At 54.8% G+C, this 19,915-nt stretch overlaps 6 protein-coding genes and 1 non-coding gene across 7 annotated transcripts; 1 reads left to right on the top strand and 6 right to left on the bottom strand.

Annotated features, from left to right (window-relative positions):
* Positions 1–2,410: 2,410 nt before the first annotated feature.
* On the bottom strand, positions 2,411–4,058 carry B0T26DRAFT_737714 (uncharacterized protein; the record flags this gene model as incomplete). Its single annotated transcript, XM_060443488.1, has 3 exons — positions 2,411–2,996; positions 3,056–3,737; positions 3,794–4,058. 3 exons carry the CDS (start codon positions 4,056–4,058, stop codon positions 2,411–2,413), a joined length of 1,533 nt encoding a protein of 510 aa, XP_060299647.1.
* A 1,671-nt stretch (positions 4,059–5,729) lies between these two features.
* On the top strand, positions 5,730–6,795 carry B0T26DRAFT_798970 (uncharacterized protein; the record flags this gene model as incomplete). Its single annotated transcript, XM_060446962.1, has 4 exons — positions 5,730–6,020; positions 6,067–6,123; positions 6,291–6,308; positions 6,742–6,795. 4 exons carry the CDS (start codon positions 5,730–5,732, stop codon positions 6,793–6,795), a joined length of 420 nt encoding a protein of 139 aa, XP_060299646.1.
* A 56-nt stretch (positions 6,796–6,851) lies between these two features.
* B0T26DRAFT_691765 (uncharacterized protein) lies at positions 6,852–7,515 on the bottom strand. The gene has a single exon (XM_060441145.1). The coding sequence runs from the start codon at positions 7,221–7,223 to the stop codon at positions 6,936–6,938; it is 288 nt and encodes a 95-aa protein (XP_060299645.1). The 5' UTR covers positions 7,224–7,515; the 3' UTR covers positions 6,852–6,935.
* A 792-nt stretch (positions 7,516–8,307) lies between these two features.
* B0T26DRAFT_691762 (major facilitator superfamily domain-containing protein) lies at positions 8,308–11,118 on the bottom strand. The gene is made up of 5 exons (XM_060441144.1): positions 10,898–11,118; positions 10,456–10,845; positions 9,838–10,395; positions 9,692–9,779; positions 8,308–9,597 (listed from the first exon to the last, which is right to left on the bottom strand). The coding sequence occupies exons 2-5, from the start codon at positions 10,672–10,674 to the stop codon at positions 8,684–8,686; spliced, it is 1,779 nt and encodes a 592-aa protein (XP_060299644.1). The 5' UTR covers positions 10,675–10,845; positions 10,898–11,118; the 3' UTR covers positions 8,308–8,683.
* A 1,376-nt stretch (positions 11,119–12,494) lies between these two features.
* B0T26DRAFT_637787 (uncharacterized protein) lies at positions 12,495–16,110 on the bottom strand (the record flags this gene model as incomplete). Its single annotated transcript, XM_060436961.1, has 4 exons — positions 12,495–12,920; positions 12,989–15,076; positions 15,145–15,208; positions 15,824–16,110. The coding sequence occupies 4 exons, from the start codon at positions 16,108–16,110 to the stop codon at positions 12,495–12,497; spliced, it is 2,865 nt and encodes a 954-aa protein (XP_060299643.1).
* A 620-nt stretch (positions 16,111–16,730) lies between these two features.
* Positions 16,731–16,843, bottom strand: B0T26DRAFT_t40. Its single transcript has one exon. It is a non-coding gene; the product is annotated as a tRNA-Leu (tRNA).
* Positions 16,844–17,408: 565 nt separating this feature from the next.
* B0T26DRAFT_764021 (ent-kaurene oxidase) lies at positions 17,409–19,530 on the bottom strand (the record flags this gene model as incomplete). Its single annotated transcript, XM_060446434.1, has 7 exons — positions 17,409–17,815; positions 17,902–18,029; positions 18,106–18,272; positions 18,334–18,877; positions 18,943–19,036; positions 19,099–19,187; positions 19,269–19,530. 7 exons carry the CDS (start codon positions 19,528–19,530, stop codon positions 17,504–17,506), a joined length of 1,596 nt encoding a protein of 531 aa, XP_060299642.1. The 3' UTR covers positions 17,409–17,503.
* Between the last annotated feature and the right edge of the window lie 385 nt (positions 19,531–19,915).

Here is a 19,915-nt window from a genome sequence, read left to right as displayed (position 1 = left end):
TCTCTGGCTGATCTAGGGTGCCTATAATATAGACTAGTACATTGGGTGGCGATAATAGGTGGCGGTAGTTGGTAAGCATGCTGACAAAATCCTGTCTAGTTCTTTCTACCCCTTTCAATCTGACAGTTGTTACTACAGTGGTTTAAACGAACAAGGTAAAAATATCCCACATGTTGTCAGGCCTCGTGAACGTCTCAGTCAATTTGGGAGTGCCCCAAATTGGGAATTCCTCCAGATTTGCCGACGAAAGAAGTGCGACGCCGCCACTGAGGGAGTTATTGGCTAGTCCAAGGTATCGCACGGCAGCTGACCATGTCTACCTGCGGGAGGGCGCAAGGATGTAATGATCGGCAAATCCAAGCGACAAGATGGGCACGATCTCTCGGGCCCTTCGGCCAATACTCTTCTCTGTAGAACCTCAACATTCTCGCCTTGTGTTTCCCCCCCTTGTCTTGAATCCAACCGACACCACCCCTTCAGTCTCGGGTGTGTTCAAGACCGGCTGTCGGCGGCAATATCCAGCCTCTACCTGGCATTGGCACCCACTAAGTCAGGTGGTCTGCTTATGGAACACCCCTGGATTTGGAACAAGGTTTGTCATCAAGGACTTGCCGCTCGCCACTCAACTCACCTATTTCAATCGCTTGCAACTCGACCAATTCTGCTTCAATACTTATCTTCTTTTCTCCATTCAATTGAGAAATGAAAGATGAAGCGATATACTCAGTTGGATTTGCAGAATGCGCTGGCAGAGTATGCAGAAACCGGCTTACTCCGTAGCTCTGCTGAAAATCACGGCATCCCCCCTACTACTCTCTTTAATCGGGTTCGTGGTTCCGAGCCAGCCTCCAAGGCCCAAATTCTTAATCAAAAGCTTTCTCCGGCTATGGAAGAACGCTTAACCGAATGGATTCTATTCCAAGGGTCGCTCGGTCACCCTCCAACCCACGCCCAAATTCGGAAACTAGCTAGAAGAATGCTCGAAGATAACGAGACCCTCGGAAAACGCTGGACTAGCCGGTTTTTGGCTAGAAATCCATCTATTTCTACAATTAGGCCTCGGAGAATCCATGCAAACCGTGCTGATCGAGCCTCTGAGGCCGTTATCCGGTCTTGGTTTGACTATTTGAAGCCTCCAGGCGTGGAGGCTATTCCAGCCAAGCATAGGTATAATATGGATGAAACTGGCATTGCTTCTGGCATTGGAGATAACGGCCTGGTTGTTGGATCTAAGGAAAGAAAGAAATTCCAGAAAAAGAAGAAAGGAGACCGAATTTGGACCTCGATTATCGAATGTATTTCCGCTGACGGCCGGTATTTGAACCCGGTCGTCATTTTCAAAGGTGGAAGCCTTCAACAACAATGGTATCCACGCGATTTACAGCCATTTAAGGGCTGGAAGTGGAAACCCACTGAAAACGGCTGGTCTGACGATGATACTGCCGTCGCATGGCTCCGCAATATCTTTCTTCCAGAGACTCGGCCAGCTACCCCCTCGGAGAAGCGCCTCCTTATTTTAGATGGCCACGGTAGTCATACCACCGAAGAATTCATGTGGCTAGCCTTTTCTAATAACGTACAATTGTTATTTCTACCAGCCCACACCTCCCACGTTCTCCAGCCCCTGGATTTATCGGTTTTCGGCCCTCTAAAAGCCCGGTACAGAGCCAAGCATAATGAGGTTGTTTCCGGCTTCGACGAAGGCACTGTTGCTGAAAAGAGGGCCTTCCTAGAATGCTACCGGCAAGCCAGGGTCTATGGAATGACTGAATCTAATATCAAAGCCGGCTGGAAAGCTACAGGCCTCTAGCCGGTCAGCCTCAGGAAGCCCCTAAGCAACGGCCTTGTTATTAAGAATTCTAACGGCGACGTTGGTCAACTGACCTCTACGGTTTCTATAGACCTTCAAGAGGTCCATAACCCCATTCTAAATAAGAATTCGGAGGGCCGGCCTATATGGTTTACCCCTAAAAAGCCGAAGGATTTCCGTATTCAGGGGCAGGTTTTTCTAGCCGGCCAGAAACGGACTGCCAACGACCGACTTTTCATACGCAAGGCCGCAAAAGCCTTCGATTACGTGGTTTTCCAACTAGCCAATACGGCGCATCAATTGGAGGCTACAGAAAAAAGCCTAGAACGCACAAGAGGCCGAAAGAGAAGGAAGGTCCAAGTCGACCCTAATACGCAGTTCGCTGGAATTGAGGAGGTTCGTGCCTCACAGAGAGAGGCTGGCAGAGAGGACCTTAGTTATTCTAAAAGAGAAGAATCAGGAGAATCCGATACTGAAGACTTCATCATTGTAGCTAATTAATTGACAAAGTTGTTGGCAATTGAAGTTTGTGGTGTTGTGCGGGGTCCGATTCAGGGGCTGTTCCATAGGCAGGGGTGTTCCAAAAGTCCCCCACCTGACTTAACTGGCATTGGCACCCACGCCAGCGGCCCTCTGGATCTCTTCAGCCAGCGACACGCTGCTCTGGTAGACCTTGGTCTCGCCGGCAGCGCGAGCGCTGGCATGTGCGTGGTTCCACCACACCATCTCTTGCGCCATGCCCTCGAGCGTAGTGACGACTCCCGAGTATCCGAGCCCGCCGGCGGCAACGGGCTGACCGGCCACCGCGTTAGACGCGACGAGGTGGGTGCAGATGGATGACAGTGCCGGCTGAACGTGCTTGACGTCGCCCGTGATAGGGGGCAAGACTTTCCTGGCGAGTGGGAAGCGAGCGTGGAGGAGGATATACCACTCGACAGCGTGACAGACTAGGAGCATTAGAATAGGTGGCACGTGCACGGTCTGGAACGGCGTGTCGGCGAGGGTCCCAACTAGGCGGTACAGGCTACCATAGGGGATCGGCGGGTTTGGGTCGGTGACTACAAACGGCCTGCCTGCTTGTGGCGCCGCGGATGAATCCGGGTTTGCCAGAACTGCCTCGAGGTCGAGATGAGCGATGGCGGCGTTGGACCCGTGGACAAACGACTGCACAGAGTGGCTTGACCATCTGGTCAAGGGTTAGCAGGATATCTCTGTCTGGCAGAAGCAGGGGAGTGGCACACATACTCGGGCAAGAGCTCTATGTTGAGAGGGCCCCCGACAGTATTGTCAGAGAAGTTTGAGCAGCCGTAGATGCCGTTCGCGGGGCGGATGCACCCAGTACGGAGCCCAGGACTATTGGCTCCACAGACGATGCGCTCGGCTGCGGCCTTGGAGACTGCGTAGTTGGAATAGTAGCCATCGTGGGCGCGTAGAGGCGCGAAGAAATCTCGCTCGTCGAGTGTTTGCCAGTAGTGGGCCGGCCATCGTGACTCTGAGCGCGACCAGATCTTCCACGGTGCGCCCCAGAACTCGACAGGACGGATGCTTATGCTGGCCGAAGTGGTGGAGACCAAGACATCGGCGCCCGCCCGCCGAGCAGCGTCCAGCACGTGCTGTGTCCCCTTGACGTTGACGGCCTCGCAGAAGGCATATGTGAGCTTGGACCTGTCTGATGGCACGATGACAGCGGCCGTGTGGAAGACGGTAAGGGGAAGACTGGCAACGGGCGGATCCCACGGCTTAGAAAAAGCAAGGTCGGTGGAATCTGCAGACGAGATATCGGCCTGGACAAAGCCAACCCTGGCAGCCAGATCACCAACATGCGGTTGCTTGCCCCGTCTAGGCGCTCGGTAGTCGACGATGCGGACTGAGTCCGGGCGCTGGCCGCGCTGGAGGAGCTGCTGGACTATATAGTCGCCGACCAGACCTGGCGTGTCATTCCGTCAGCACAGCTCTAGATGTTATTCTAGCGCATGAACTCACCCGAGCCGCCCGTGACGATGTAGCGCCGATTGAGTTTCGGGGGGATGCGGCCGGCGTAAGTTTTGGTTGTGATGGGGTTGGCCTGGATCCTCTCGTATGTGGCCAGGAGTAGTGTTCTGCTCCAGCTGTTGTCTGCTATCTTTCGGATCGCGCTTGGAGTTCCTCCCAAGACCGAATTGAGGCGGGCGAGATGCGCCGCTAGAATTAGGCCAATCGCGACTACGGCAAGCAGAATAGCATGTTGGTCGGCGACGGCAACCGACATGTCGGGAATGTGGTCAAAGAATATCTGCAGCGCGTGCATTGTGTTTGTTTCGGTGTTGCTGGCTGCAATCGGCGAAGGCACTCGTAACCACCTGGAGACATGCGAACATTCTTTGACCAGCGGCGGGTGATGGTTGGGGGATGGAAGCCCTGTAATTATTCAGTTGGTTCCAACTTCCTTTAACCGCCAACGACACCTAGCCCGGATGGAACGCTGGCCGGCAGGCGCTTGTCGATGGTTGTTCCTGCCGCCCAGGCCTCGTATCGACGCACAGCCCCAGCGGCCCGTACCGCCTAAAAGGCCTAAGCAGCGAGTTTGCTTTAGGGGTCTTGAAGCCCATCTTTGTCTAAGGTAACAGTATCCGTATCTCCATTAAAAAGGTAGGCGAGACTGAAGTTCACCAAATTCTTTACCTAAATCCTCATAAATCATCACGTCACCATGGGCACCTCCAGTAGCGGCATGTTTGCTCACCGATCCCCAAACGGCGCCACCCGAAATTTCCGGTCCGGAGGCCGATACGCCAACCTTTGTAAGCACCACTCTAAAACAGGCCTAGGATCGCAGTGTTTCACCCTTAGTGCACGGCGTGGGAGCAATTAGATACCTAATTAGGTACGTATTCTGTATTAGGCGTCTTGAAACACTGTCCGTTCGACTCTCACGCCGGTTAATTAGCTGCGCAACAACATATGCCACTTTACTAGTAATTTGCCGACCTTTCTTGAACATCAATTAATTATCCCAAAAATCGGATTACAAGTTCCGGTCATTATTACGGGTTGTTCGACAACCGGCTTGCACACCTGATATTTATGTATTCCGAGCGTACATGGTGCGGAGTCCAGCGGTATTTGGTGTCCAGATCTCTTCCATTCAAGCGGTGAAGAGGCACCATAGCACATCAACCACAAGAACAGACACTGATGCTTGCCGTGAGCCTCACACAGTACTGGTACAGGAATCCATGGCCATGTAGTCAATATAACAAGGAAAATGGCAGTACTGCGTGCACTGGTCTAGGGGGTCTCAATTCATAGTAAAAACACGTGGATCCTAAAGAAGGACTCGAAAAGAAGGTAAAGAGCGAAGTTAACTTCTAATCAGGGGCCAAGAAGAGAAGGAAGGATTGTACTAGATTACTTTGATGAATTAGGGTGTAAATAAACCCCTTATTACCCAACCCCTAAACCCCTGTCCACCATCTACGGTACATTCCATGCCATGGTCGACTAGCTGACAGAGTAGAATCCTCTTTTAGCAATTGGGGCTCCATGTCTCTGTTCCCCCTTGTTCAGTCAAGCACTCGTTCCCTCACTTGAGATATCCTGGCTCTACTCTGTATGACGCCAAGCACTGAAAACATCGATTTTTGATCGAAGTCGGAAAATCAAAGACTGCAAAAGGAGCGAACCCCCGCGGCCAGAACCCAACCTCGTTTCCCACCCTTCGATCTTCAGCAACAGCAGAAGCAACAGAAGCAGAAGCAGAAGCACCAGAACCAGAACCAGCACCAGCACCAATACCAGAACCAGCACCAGCACCAGCACAAACACAAGCACCTGCAGCAGAAGCAGTAGCAGAAGCACCACCACCACCACCAGCAGAAGCAGCAATACCAGCACCAGCACTAGTAGCAGCAGCAACAGCAGCAACAGCAACAGCAGCAAAATGGGCCTCTCAGCAGAAGCGTCCGCCGCCGCCGCCGCCTGGGGAGTATTTGCGACGGCGGCCCTGAGTATGGCAGTCAAGTTTGGCCTGTGGCTTTGCGGCCGTGATACCATCACCTCCACCACCAAAGCCGCCACCAATGCCGCCGAAGCCGCCACCAATAACGCCGCCGCCGCCACCAAGGCCGCCGACGCCGCCACCACCACAGCCAAAGCCACCGACGCCGACGTGAAGGCGCTCCGAGATGAGGTAGCGGAGCTAAAGCAGAGGTTGGAGAAGCTAGAGGGGCTGGTGGGTTCCCCGGCCGCCGGTCCCTCCCGGGCCACCGGCCCAACAGTTGCGAGGGGCCTCCGGGCCTCAGGAAGAGGACGAGGACAAGGACAAGGCGAGGACAGTGAAGAGAATGAGGAAGACGACGACGATGATGATGACGATGACGATGATAATAACGAAGGAATGCCAATCGAGTTTGTCAGAGCCGACGTATCGTATACAAGAACATTGATTGGGATCAACGCATCCCGTGATGGCGCATCGACCGGCCTTGAGATCGGAGATAAGAAATTGGCCAACATCCTGGTAAGTTTCTTCAAGGTCTCTGCGTAAATCGTTGGCTGTGTACGCTCCTAATCTTATCGACCGAGCGGACAGGTAGGGGTTCCAGGAGAGGCATAAATGCAAAAGATTCTTTGGCCTCTTCGTAATGCTCAAGCTGACCTCGCTAAGAGCTTGGGGTAGCAGGTTGCACGGGAAGGTCTGGTGATGAGCCGAGCAGATTGCTATCGGCGGAGAGAAAACGAATTCGTGTATGCCCTTGTCCTTGAAGTCATACTGGTCCGCCCAGCTTCTGATGTTGCTCCAGCGGATGACGACATGTCGGCAGGCACGAATGTAGCCTTCGTGTGCGATACAGACGCGGTTACTGCTACTACTAGCTAGCTCGCCGGCGCAACCGAGTCTTTGCGCAGCCGAAAATAACGCTCTAGGATGATTCTGCTTACAACCGGCGCAGTATACTTGCTCGGCTATCAAGGCCCGGTACTTTTCGTACTTTAGCCCTAGCTGACGTACATGGCGGCACTGAGAACAATATCGATCTCTAAGGAGGAGCGAGACGAGCTGCTTCGCTTCTAGGTGGTTGTGTGCTTTGGGGGTTGCAGTCGACTAAGGATCGCCTCTGAATAGAGGTGGTAAGGGTTTAACGCATTACGATCTGAACTCGTGGGCGCCAAAAAGTCGCATGAAAACGCGCGAGCTTCTTCGCAGACACTGTAGGCCTACCCAATCGACGCGGCCCATAATATCTAGTAGCAGCTCGTCCGGCAGTCGACATAGCGGGCTTGATGTCAGGTTGTAGTAAGAAGCAGCCACCAAGGGATCTAATCCTTGGGCGATCAGACTAGCTTCTGGTAAGATAAGGTCGGCGATAGGGCTGCCTCTCGGCGGCTGCCAGTCGAGTTTTGTGACCTGGATAGAGCTACCTCCGGGTGCCATCTGTCGTATCAGGTCTAGTGAACTTGTATAGAGCACGTAGACGAGTCTTTGGAGTAAGGCCTGTAGAGTTTCCCCTGAATTAGCCAAATTTGATACCAATCATTGCCAATCATTGTACGAGCGTATGTGACCACGTACTAACGAAGAGTGGTGATGGCGCTACCAAGGTAGGCGCTTTATCAAGTTCTGCACCCAAGGCAAGATGATTGGTATGTATCGGCTACCCAAAGGCATAGTATGTGAGGTATGAAGAGGACCCTCCTAGTAGACACCGCTAGTAAGGGTTATAAGGCTGATTTCTGGCTGACAGTATCCTCATGAGGGAATGGATGGAAGAGAAAGGACAACCAAAGCGACGACGTACCAACCTATTGTTAAATATACGTACTTTATCACATGTTGCGCCACAGGCACAATTTTTAATTCTTTTTCGGGAAAATTAAACATTGGAGTCTTCCACTCTTTTGAATTCGGCGTAGCATGAATGAAATGCGGGTGGGCTCGTGGGCCCCGTGGCAGAAGCTTTTAGGCCTACTCCGTGAGTTTCACTCTGGGATCTGTCGGCAACACGGATATTTGGGACTCGGCGCCATTGAGGCTTTTTGGGATTGAAGCCATCCAATGTATCTAAATATGAAAACCTGAAAGGATTCTTCTTGCGTCAAGAAGATACTAGGTTTGCAATCTATCCGAATATGAAAACCTGAAAGGATTTTTATTACGTCAAGAAGATACTAGGTTTGCAATCTATCCGAATGTGAAAACCTGAATGGATTTTATTGCGTCAAGAAGATACTAGGTTTACAATCTATCCGAATGTGAAAACCTGAATGGATTTTATTACGTCAAGAAGATACTAGGTTTGCAATCTATCCAAATATGAAAACCTAAATGGATTTTTACTGCGTCAAGAAGATACTAGGTTCGCAATCCATCCAAATGTGAAAACCTAAATGGATTTTTATTGCGTTGAGAAGATACTAGATTTGGTATGTGTTGTGATTGTCATTCCATATTACCTTTAATGTTAGTAGATGAAGATGGGTATGACTCATTTCACTTCGGTGATAGGTCGCTCCTCGAGTAGACAAAACAAATATGTAATGATGGCTATGTAAAGATCCCTATTAATAACAATGAACTGTCACTAACTCCCTGGAGTGTTGACATAAACCAATTACAAACAGGCAGCATACCACCTTTCTGCAACAAAATCGTCCAAATATTATCCACATATTGATGCACAGCGCGTTCTATGTTCAGGTCTGTGTGACCAATCCCTTCCTTCCCTTGCCGTTTCCCTGTGTCATCCCTCAGACAACTTCCATGGCCTACGGACGCCCCTTAGATGTCTAGGAAAATGGATACAGACCCTTGAATAAGTATGTCCAGCAAAAGAAATATACACTGGAAAGTGGATAAAAACCAGACGTTGGTGACGCAAGCCCTGCAGAGCACAATCACAACTGCAGCCCTCTCTTCCTCAGCCTTGCTCCGTATCTGTGGATGAAAAGTGGTACGGGGATCATGAGGATGCAGAGGAATCCCAGCAGCGAATTGCCCCATCCAAGTCCAAGGGTGGCGTACATTTGCGGGCCAGCTAGTGGGAGCAGCATGCCGACCAAACTCCTCAGCACCGTGTTGGCGGCAACGGCCGAGGCAGCGTACATCGGGTAGCAGTCGACGAGGTACGTCAGCAGCGGGAGGAAGATGCCGATGAGACCAAAGGAGAAGGGAAAGAGGCCGATGACGGGCACGATCCAGTGCGTGGCTTTATCGGCCGACCAGCCGTACCAGAAGAAGGTGATGGGCAGGATAATGCTGAAGTAGATGCAGATGGGCAGGCGCATCTCAGGCTCGAAAACGCCGTTGTTGGCCTTGGTCCGCTCCACGACGCCCTTGTCTGACGTCAATGTTACCACACCCCACCCCGAGAAGTTCCCCAGACCGAGGCTGATGTACACGAGCCCCGTGACGCCTAGGCTCCAGCCGTACGTCTCCATGAACACGGGAGGGATGGTGGTGAAGAGCAGATACAGCACGCCGTACGTGAAGGCGATGTACACCGACACTGCCAGTACAATTGGCGACAGGAAGAGCATCTTGGTCGGGCGGGTCAGGCCGTTCAGGAGAATCTCGGCGTGGGTCCTCTTCACCGTGCCTACCTCGTAGCAGCTGCGGAGGTCGTCGCGACCAAGCTCCCGCTGCAGGCGCTTGACCTTGCGCTGCATCAGGACATGGTGGTTCGTCTCCGAGTTGAAGATCTCGATCAAGCCCGTGACGGTTGAGCCGGCAATCAGGACAATCCAAAAGTCCCAGCGCCACCCAATCGACTGCGATAGAAATCCTCCAATAACTGGTCCAAGGGTGGGGCCTGGATTGTGACAGTCAGCATCTGACGCCCTTCGGTTGTGGGGAGCCGATCTCATGACGGATGACAATTGGAGGGGGTTTGGTTGCGAACTCACCAATCAGGGGGCCGAGTGTGTAAATGCCGATGGCGAATCCTCGCTCGTCTGTCCGGAAAACGTCGGCAATGACCCCGGCTCCGAGAGTCTGACGTGACATTATCAGTAACCAAGTCCAGGACGCGTATTGACCTCGAGAGACCTACTAAACAGCCCGAGCCTCCGACTCCGGTAAGAAATCGAAAGACGATGAGCGACGAGATCGAGGGCGCCAAGGCGCAGCCAATCTGCCAGGCGCAGAAGAAGATGTTGGAAACAGCCAGGACGGGGCGCCGGCCGTATATCTCGCTCAGGGGGGCCAGGAAAAGGGGCCCGAGGCAGTACCCAAGGAGGTAGATGCTCACGGTCAGGGTTCCGACGATTTCGTTGTCGTTGTGAAACTCCTCGTTCAGAGACCCGATGCCGGGAGCCAGAATGGACGATGCAAAGGGCGTGAGGAAGGTGGCAGCGGACACGAGGCCGACGATCAACCATTTTTTGCCCTGCGTGTAGTTGAGCGGCATGTTTGGGTCTTCCTGGCTGTCCCAACCGACGATGCCCTGGTCGAGGTCCGACGTGGGGATGGGCGCGAAGGCGATGCGCTCCTTCTCGCGCGTCTTCTTGCGGCTCACGATGCTGAAGACCTTTGAGATTTTGGTCTTGACGCTGGCGCGGGATTCAACGCGTTTCAGTTCCTCGATTTTGTCCTCCGTGTTATCGGCAATCTGCTGATGTGAGTCACGGGTGAAGTTCTGGGGGTACGAAGATCAATGAAGAAGACTTACATGGCCCAATTCGACGTCGAGGTCGTGGCCCGACACGGCCACTTCGATCTCGCTGTCATTGTTGATCTCGGGGTTTTGTTGGTAGACGCCGTTGTCGGTGGCCTTGGCACGCAAGTCGGCTCGGTGTGGGTTCTCGTCGGCAGCAGTTGACGACGACGAAGAGTTGCGGCGCGTCTTCTCGTCCAAGTTTGGGTCGCGATTAGCCTGTTTGCCGTCCATGGTGGGCAGTTGCCAGTGGGCAGGGTACCTATTGATTAGAGATCGTTCGTGGCTAATAGCTAGCCATGAGACAAAAGGCCAAGCCAGGAAGATGGGGTTGGGAAGGTGGAAATGGAAACGGCACTGACCCTTTCAAGTTCTTTTCCTTCTGGCCACTCACCACTCGACGCGCTAATGAATAACGTTACCTTGGACCCTCAAGGAGGCTAGGAGCTAGTCGCACCTTCTGCGCGTGGCGGGACAGGGGTGTGAGGCGAGCACGCAAGAGGCCTTGATCTTCCGGGCTGTTGCCGTCATTGCCGAAACGGAGATAAGCGCTGTTAAACTTAATTCCATTCGCTGAACCGTCACGCAGCCCGCCACTACTAGCCAGATTACTGCCCACCGCGGTCGATACCGTATTGATTAAAACTCTTGATCGTTTAATCTAACACGACTGTCGGGGCTGGTTTGAAGTCCAGACTGTTGAAGACCGCCCACGCCCAGACTTGTATTAATAATTCAACCTCAGCCTGAGTTCCCCTTACCCACGCGGCTTGGAGGTCTGCAGGTGGCTGCATTCCGCTAAATTTAAAAAACGCCCAAAGGTCGAGCCATCCTGAAGTCGCATTACTCGTCTTTGGGCACAGGATGGCGTTCAGCCCTTCATGCTTTCTGCGCAGGCCGCGACATACCAAACAACAGCCCACTCTTGCGACGATTCCTTCTGCTTAGATTCCGAGGTATCCGCCACCTCTGATTCCAAATACACGGTACTGCGTACATGCAATCCGGCTTACCTGTAATTTGAAATGGCAAACGCGCCGACGACAGCTTCCATGTACGGTGCAGTGGTAGGCCTAGTCGAGAAAACATCACCTCAGCTCAGCAGCTCCACAGTTTTGGGCATTCGCACGTCGAGTGGACTCAGTGGAGCACCGTTCATTTGTCGGTGGACGTCGGCGCGCGAACATTTAAGAACACCGAACTTTGCTTGCCCCGCCTTTTCGCGTTTTTGGGACGCCGATCAACCGCGGCCTAGTGTATTACGCGTATCCGGTACGCTCTCACCGAAACGCCGCGTTATGGCAACGGCAGGCTTCACTGCTAGTATACGAACGAGAGGCGTCTCGACAGAGAGAAGTTCCCCACATTGCTGGCATCCTTGCAAATGACTCACTCCACGTTGGACGGATTGATGCAAATGGGAAGTCGTTGCGTGCCTGGTGGAGAAAGCTGATTTGACAGCCTGCGGTGCCCCACCTATCCCGTTACCGATGCCCCGCTCATGTCGTCCCCACTGCACAAGCATTTCTTGGCTGGAAGGAGCCAAGGCGGGGTTTTCCCAGGCACCTCAGCCAAGCGTGATTGTTTCGAAACTGCCGAATTCCCACGGGAATTGAGACATGCCGAACGATCGCGCCTCTTGCTTTCCACGTGGGTATGCAAGCTGCAACCACAAACAGAGGTGAGTTCGGATGCGTGGGATCCCTTTGGAACCTGTATAGGCCATTCTTAGCATCACATGCGTCGACAACCTATAAATGGCTTGAGCGAGCCACTGGTGAGCCAGAACTTCCCTATGCCAACAGTCCTCTAATTACACAGTCGAAGGTTCTAACCTGGGAAGGGATCACCGCTTCGGAAGACACAAAGGGCGTGCCCCGCTCCTACCGCACTCCCCGTGCGCACGCCAATCAGCACCGCAGCTTGTTCCCACACGGCACACACCACCCTCCAACCCGGAATTAATTGATGCCCGCCATGCGACCCAAGATTTGTTTGCCGGTGTTGAAGGGATTGCCCAGCGAGTCAGTACGCGTTTCTCACGACATTGACCGCTAGTCGAAGAAGCCGCACCGCTTCCATTCCTGCACGTAGCGAGCCACCAGCGCTGGCTCGACGCTGTTGGCCCTGCGCAGCGTCTCTGAGACGCGCCGTGCTTTGGACGTGTCTAACACGACCCCTCCCGTCGCCATGCGCTCAAAGTCGTGTTTGAAGAAGTCTATCAACATATCGCTGCTGCCATCCGCTGGCCGCTGCCCGCGGCTGCCTGTCACCGCTTCCGCCCTCGCCAGCCACTCGTCTAGGCTGACGAGTGCAGACGGCAGCTCGAGGCCCAACTCGCCCGCAATAGTCGACATGACGCCGTGCCAATCCTGCCGCACGGGGTTCTCGACGTGGTAGATCAGATCGACGGGGGTTGGGGACAGCAGGATCTCGGACATGGCTGTAGCCGCAGTGTCCACCGGCAGCCAGGAGAGGGTCTGTGTTTGTCAGTGCGACTGGGACAAGCCAACATGGAATTTCTGTGTGGCCTTCGGGCGTATCTTACCCCTTTGAGACCCGGCAGCGCTGAGATGCTGCTGCTCTGCGACAGCTTTATCAGGGCAGGGAAATGCTCCTTCGGGTTCCAAGTAGCGCCCGTGCGTGCCCCCGAGATCTGTCCCAACCGCACGCTCGTCACCTCGACCTGCCCGCGCAGCTGCCCGGCCACGTTAGTCAGGATCCGCTCACACACCAGCTTGGCCTTTCCGTAGCCAAAGTCGTTGGTGCTCTTCACGTCCTCCAGGACCTCCTCTGGCACAATATATGAGCCCCGTGAGCGGTGATACTGGCCAACGACGGCGATGGACGACACAAAGAGCAGCCTTGGCACTGCACTCCTCGACGAAGGGCGCTGCTCGGAGCAATCCCTGGCCAGCTGGACTAAGTGGTGCAGGAAGAGGAACTGGCTCTCAAAGGACGGCATTGTGCGCTGAAAGTCGACCGGCCACGCGCAGTGTAGGACGTGAGTGACGCGCCTGCAGAGGCTGGCATAGGCCGTATCGTAAAGGCCCAGGCGAGGCCTAGACGGCGCTGCCTGAACGACGTCAATCTTGGCTTCGTGCTCAGGCGAGATGATGGCACCCTTGGACCTCGCGTTTTTGATCTGCGCGTTGACTATCTCCTTGGCCTCGCCATTGACCATGTTCGGCACAACTCCTCCTCCCCGATGTCGAATCAGGCAGATTACTTGTTCCACGTCGGGGAGCGATGCCAGATGCGCAAGGAAATACGACCCCAAGCTGCCGCTGCTCCCCGTCAGTAGGATGACATGGCGGCGTCTAGGATTCGGCAGGATGCTGTATCGCGTGACATAATCGTCAATCAGGGCCTGCTCGGATATTCTGCTGGCTGCTTGCTGTTGCTCAGCAGGTCGTAACGCCTCTGCCATGCGGTTGATGGTAGGATTCTTGTAGACAAAGTCCATCTTGACTTCTTCGGCTGGCAGGAAATGGGACGTCGCTGCTTGACGACTCACTGCTCGCTTTACAGACCTCCGGATGCGTGCGGCCTGCAACGAGTTTACCCCGAGCTCGAACAAGTCGTCGTTGTAGCTCCAGACACCGTCTTTGACGCCTATGCTGTCAAGTTCATTCTGAACAAGCCCCTTGAGGCTCGCTTCGAGTCTTTCGGGGTCGAGAGGCGGCCCACTGTCGCTGGTGCTGGAGTCCATGTCGTCGTAGGCCTTTTGTATCTCTGCCTCGAACTTGCGGTAAGCTTCTTTTCTGAGAACCGACCCCTTGTCGGAGCGGGGGAGTGGCTTGTCAGGCGGCGCCACAACGATACTAGCCAGGGAAGAAAGTTGAGCATGGCTGTCCATCTGGCGTCCCGCTTCGACAATGATAGGCCAGATGGCGGCTTTAAACGCCTCGATATCCTCAGCGCCTACCACGTTCTGCGCTGCGGGCTCCACGATGACACCTAGCTCAAACTGCCCATCGCCAAACGCTGCCGCTGCCTTGACCAGCTCGCTCTCGGACAGCATCGACTCAAGGATGCGCGGCAGTACTTTCTCCCCGGTAACAAGCACGATCAGGTCGTCCTTGCGGCCCACCGCTCGGAAGTCACGCCCTGGGTATTTATCACTCGTGATCAGCCAGTCCTGCAAGACAAAGGGCCCATCCCAGTTGAACGGCACAGCTGTAAGCTGGTAATACTGCTGGGAACCACTCCCAGCAGCAGCGCCGTCCTGCGAGATGGGCTCTACCTTGATATCAAAGCCGTCGTCGCGCAGTCTCCAGTACCGCCAGTCGTAGTCAGTAGGCGGGGCAAAGATGGGAGCTAGCGGCCCGATCTCGGTCGTCCCGAAGTGCGCGAGCACCTTCACACCCGCGGCGGCCAGCTTCTCGCCCACGGCCAGCTTGAGCGGACCCCCGCCACACGCAACAAACTGTAGCGGCAGCAGGGCCCGGGTGCCTTCATCGAACGGCAGGGCGCAGATCTCGTCGAGCACGTGTGGGACGGTCATCAGCGACTTGGCGCCGAACTGCTCAATTGCTCGTGCTGTTGACAGTCCCGTCGGAACCGCATGCGCCGGCGGTAGCAAGAACGGCTTGCCAATGGCGAGCGCGAGGCACGGCACGACCAGGCCAAATCCCTGTTGCGAATTAAAGGCAGGTAAGTGATGTTCTAAGCAGAGGAAAGGGATCCTGCAAATTCACTCACGTGGTATAACGGGAGAGTTGACATGTTCAACGCCCCTACATCCTCCTCGTCGGTGCGGATGTGGCTGTGCGCGTAGCCCAGCAGATATTTGTGCGACTGGAAGATGGCCTTGGGCAGCCCCGTGGTGCCTGACGAGTGCAGGATCAGCGCATCGCGGCCGCGCTCGTCGAAGTGTCCCGGGGGGCACACGGTGATTTTCTGCTCCACGTGAGAAACGTGCCCGTTGCTGATCTCTTCTCCAGCCCCTCTTAAGTCGTCCTGGAACGGTCGCGCTATTATGTGAATGGCGGTCTCCGAGGCCGCTGTCGCTGCACTAGACTGCTGGGTGCTGGGTGCGCCGTTCTTGGTCGGCTGTTGTGGCCCTAGAACATTGACCATGCGCGGCGACATGACGATGGCCTGCGCCTGGATCGTGTTGACCAAGTGGTCGACGGCCACCGTGCTCAGCCGTGCGGATAGCAAGGCTACCTGCGTCGCGTTATTCTCTATTCCACTTCCACGTGCACCATGTGATTGCGGTTATGAGGTTGGGCTTACAGGCACTCTCAGGGCCATCAGCGAGAACAGGTGGATCAACAAGCCCAGGTCGCTGTCCATGAAGAGCGCAACGGGCGCGCTCTTCTCGGCAGGTCTTTCGGCCAACCCCAGCTCCGCCTCCAGTCTCCTCGCACAGCGCCACACGGCGTCCCGTAGCTGCCGCATGGTGACGGCGGCCACGGGCGGTGGTGCATCGGGCTCGCTGCCCTCGGCGGGCTTGGTCGCCTGGTAGCAGAACAGGGTCTTGGGGTTGGTCTCGGCATTGTATTGGATCAGCTCGGGAATGCTCCGCATGCGCGCGCCGTCGGTAGCTGGCGACTCGTGCAGATCGATCGTGGCCGGCTTGAAGTCATGGTGGTTGCCGTGGCTCCAGCCGTTGCTCCAGCCGTTACTGCCGTTGCTGCCGTTTACAGTCGAGAGTGCGGGCATTTCGACGAGTAGTGCGAACTTTGGTGTCTTCCTTGGTGGGTCTCGGTTATCACATCAAGGTCTCTGCTTCGATGGGGAATGTATTATGCGGGACTCGGCGGCCTGTTTCTATTGTCCGTGGAGCTGAAACGAGCTGTCATATTGCATGTTGGCACAGCGTTGAGGTTCCCGGGTCACGGGCCCGGGCTGGTTACTCCGGTCCCAACTGCTGGGACAGATGCAGTTGGTGCACGCTGCCTCGTTGCCTTGCCATGCAATGCTGTGGCCCAATTTTAATATCGAAAGTTGGAATGTTCTATTGGGACTAGCAATGGTTACCCGCGTCGCCGGCATCGCCATGGTTTCTGGGAATTTGACCAGGTACTTTCCCGACAACGTGTCCTCCTTCCCTCTTTGCCCGAGTCGCTATTGCCTTCCGTGTCGAAGTCCGAGAAATTAATTGCATCGCGGGCAGGCCTTTAAATCACAAACTCGGACTCGACTTCAAAGCAATGGAATGGCACGGATGCATTGTTTTGTGCAACGACTTGCTGGCAAACGAAACCAAAAACCAACCGAGCAAATAAAATAGCTCGGGGGTAAAAAAAATCTCTCCGCACATGCACGCAAAAACAATGGTTTGACAACTGAGGGATTCGAACCCTCGCTCTTTCGAACTGCCAAGGAAGCTTTCCATGCGATAGCATATCGGGGGTTCCTGAAGACAGCGCCTTAACCGCTCGGCCAAGTTGCCTGTTTCAAGCTAGGTTGTTGCTTGCTTGTGATGAATTTCCGTGGGGGTAATTACAGTATGTGGATGGGGCTGTCCTGCGGTGTTGTGGACCTTGGGTGGACTCGGCCGGGTTGTGAAAGCTTCTCGTCTCCAGGCATATGATTGGACACGAGTGGGGCATTTGTGCGTAATTTTTTTGACAATGGTTTGCAGCGTGTGTTCTCCTGGAATTTGCGTGGTTTGCACGTTTGTTCTCCTGGAATTTGCGTAAGGTTGCGGTTGCTAATTACTTTGGAGCTGAATAAAAACCTGTATTTTATTACAGAGATATCGCGGATAGTAAGTATGAGTATAGAATAGTTCATGCTTCTCGTATTCAGTTTACTGCCACTTCTGAACTGATAGCCATTTGCTAAGCATTGCTTTCGCACGTGGAAATTGACAACTACTTGTTTTAATTGGCCTTTTTCACGAAAGGGGAATTATGCTCAAGGCCGTTTGTTTACTTTGCGATTATTTTAGTAATGTGCTTTATTCCAACAGACTCTTGGCTTGCCGTTACTATAACGGCAAGATTGAGATCTGCCCCCTTATTAGCTATCTTATAACTTTGTTTGTTCTGCTTTTCAAAACCCCTGCATTGTCTAGAACCGCCCTTTTGGCTGCTTCCCGAGCTGTGCCTCACGCCGCAACGCGACGGAAGAGAAGCGCCTTGGTCGGGTCCGGGGCAATGACGACACCGCTCCAGATGCTCTGGTACCGCTCTGACTCGCCGTCGGGCATCCGGATGTCGTACTGCAGCAGTAGCTGTGCCAGGATCATCTTGATCTCGTTGGCCGCAAAGTAGCGGCCCGGGCACGCGTGCCGCCCGAAGCCGAAGCTCATATTCTCCTTGGTCACGCTGATGTACTGGTACTGTTCGCGGTTCTTGTACCCTAGCGGGTCCGGCACGTCGGGTTCGCGGAGCGCCGAGAAGCGGCGGGGGTTGAAGACCTGTGTTTTGGGGCTCAAGGTCAGGGGCTACCCTACAGGGTGGGTGAAGAACAACAAGTTTCGTCCCGAAATTAGCTTAGACCTACATCGGGGCTCGGATAAAGGCTCGGGTCTCGCAGCACGGCCGTGTTGGCCGTCTCGATGTACGTCCCCTTGGGAATGCGGTCGCCGTTCTGAAGCGTGATGGGCTGCATTGCGTACCGCCGGAAGGCATCTTCCCCCGCAGAGCATCGTGGTCAGGTTCGGAGGAGTACTAGGAGGCCCAGGCTTCAGCTGTGGATGGTACTCACCAATAAACGGGGGGGTCAGTCTCTGAGACTCGCGCATGACACTGTCGACCAGCTTCATGTCGTAAAGCGCCTGTGTCGTCATGACGCCGCCGCTGTCGGCCAGGACAGACTTGATCTCGCCGCGCAGCTCCTCCACCACCTCAGGCCGTATGGCAAGGTCATAGAAACTAGAGTGCGGATTAGTGACTGCTGCCTCTCTAGTCTGCAGCAGTTTTGGACGCAACCCACAGATTCGTCACGGCCAACGAGGTCGTGTGGATCGCAGCCAACAGGACAAGCAGTAGCATGTCAGTCAGGTCGCCGGCGTCGGTAACGCCACTCGCCGCCGACTTCTCCATGAGCCACTGGAACAGATCGTCCGCTGGCGGCGGCACTGCATCTGCATCGTCAGCCTTGCGCCTCCTTTCCATATCCATCCGCCGCTGCTCGATGACGGGTCGCAGAAACGCCTTCATGCGCCTGCGGTGTTCGTGCACGCGGGCGACCTGGGGCACGAGGGGCGTGGCGGCGGCGACGGACCGCAGCCAGGCGGGCCAGCGCTTGAGCGCGGCCGACGCCGCTACCAGGTCGACGGTGAACTGCACCGCGCAGTGCATGTACTCGGCCTCGCGGCACAGCTCGGGCCCCAGGAAGATGTTGCCCGACACGACGGCCACGATGCGCAGCAGCACCCCGCTCAGCACGACGGGTGTCCACTCGGCGCCATCGCAGCCCGCGAGCTCCGACGCCACCGTGCGCGCGACCTCGTCCGAGAGGCGCGGGTTGATTCGCCCTGAAGGGGAGGTCAGATGTTGTCTATGACGGTAGCGGTATGGTATTTTGGGGCGCTGCGCTCACCGAGGTTCCTGGTCAAGTCGACCTTGACGACGTTGTTGATGATGATGGTCTTCTCTTTGGACGGGAACAGCCGGACATGGTTGTTCTCAAACGTCTAATTGCGAAGTGGTTAGAAAAACCACTGCCACAACTCTGGCCAAGATAAACGGCTCAAACCTTCTCGAAGGCCTTCAGAACATCCAGCTCGTTGTCTGGCCGGCGTCGCAATTCGTCGAGGTAGCAGTTGGGCACAATGAGATGATCGCCTGCGCGACAACTCGACGTCAGCGATGGGATGCTTATGCAAAAAAACGTTACTCCCAGCATATGGAACTAAGGGTTTTTACCATCGGGAGTTGTGAGACGGTAGGTGGCCGTCTTGAACTGGCGATATCCCTGATCGAAGAGGGCCGCCGCATGGGACAGGTACGCCTTGCCCCTTTTGCCGGCGCCGCCGTATTCGCCGCCGAGCAATGGGTACCTGCTGGCGAGATGCCACGCCTGCTTTGTCGACCATAGCCCAGCCGCGAAGAGAAGAAACAACGCGCTGGAGGCGACATAGCCAAGCTTGGTGCCGAGGGTTTCAAAGACGGAGGAGGCCAAGGCCATCATCGCATTCTAGCTGCGGCGTCAAGAGTTGGAATAGCGTAGCTTGTTTGTGCAATGCCATGGGTTAAAGACACAAGGGCGGTGCGACGTCTTGCGAGTTTTTCTACTTCACTTCAAGTGGCATGCGTCCCGTCCCTCCGGTGTCTGTGGCATGCACGACTGCAGCGGTTAAACTGCCGTGCTGCGCGGTGCTGCATCCACAAATCACATCCCCATGCCGCCCACTGATGCCGCATTTTTCTGTGAGGGGTCCCTCGAACTACTGGTAGCAATGTTACACGGGCCTCCGTTCGGCCGGTAGTTCCTGTCGGGGATCAGTCTTGGGAACTGAGGTGATTTACGAATTCGTTTCGTCGTCAACAACTTTGGACAGCATGGTGAGATG

Source organism: Lasiosphaeria miniovina (genome assembly GCF_030549165.1).
Source record: "Lasiosphaeria miniovina strain SMH2392-1A chromosome Unknown B0T26scaffold_2, whole genome shotgun sequence".
Classification (NCBI taxonomy): Eukaryota; Fungi; Ascomycota; class Sordariomycetes; order Sordariales; family Lasiosphaeriaceae; genus Lasiosphaeria; species Lasiosphaeria miniovina.
Note: the sequence above shows the minus strand (reverse complement) of the source record. Positions and strands in the feature narration are given on the sequence as shown.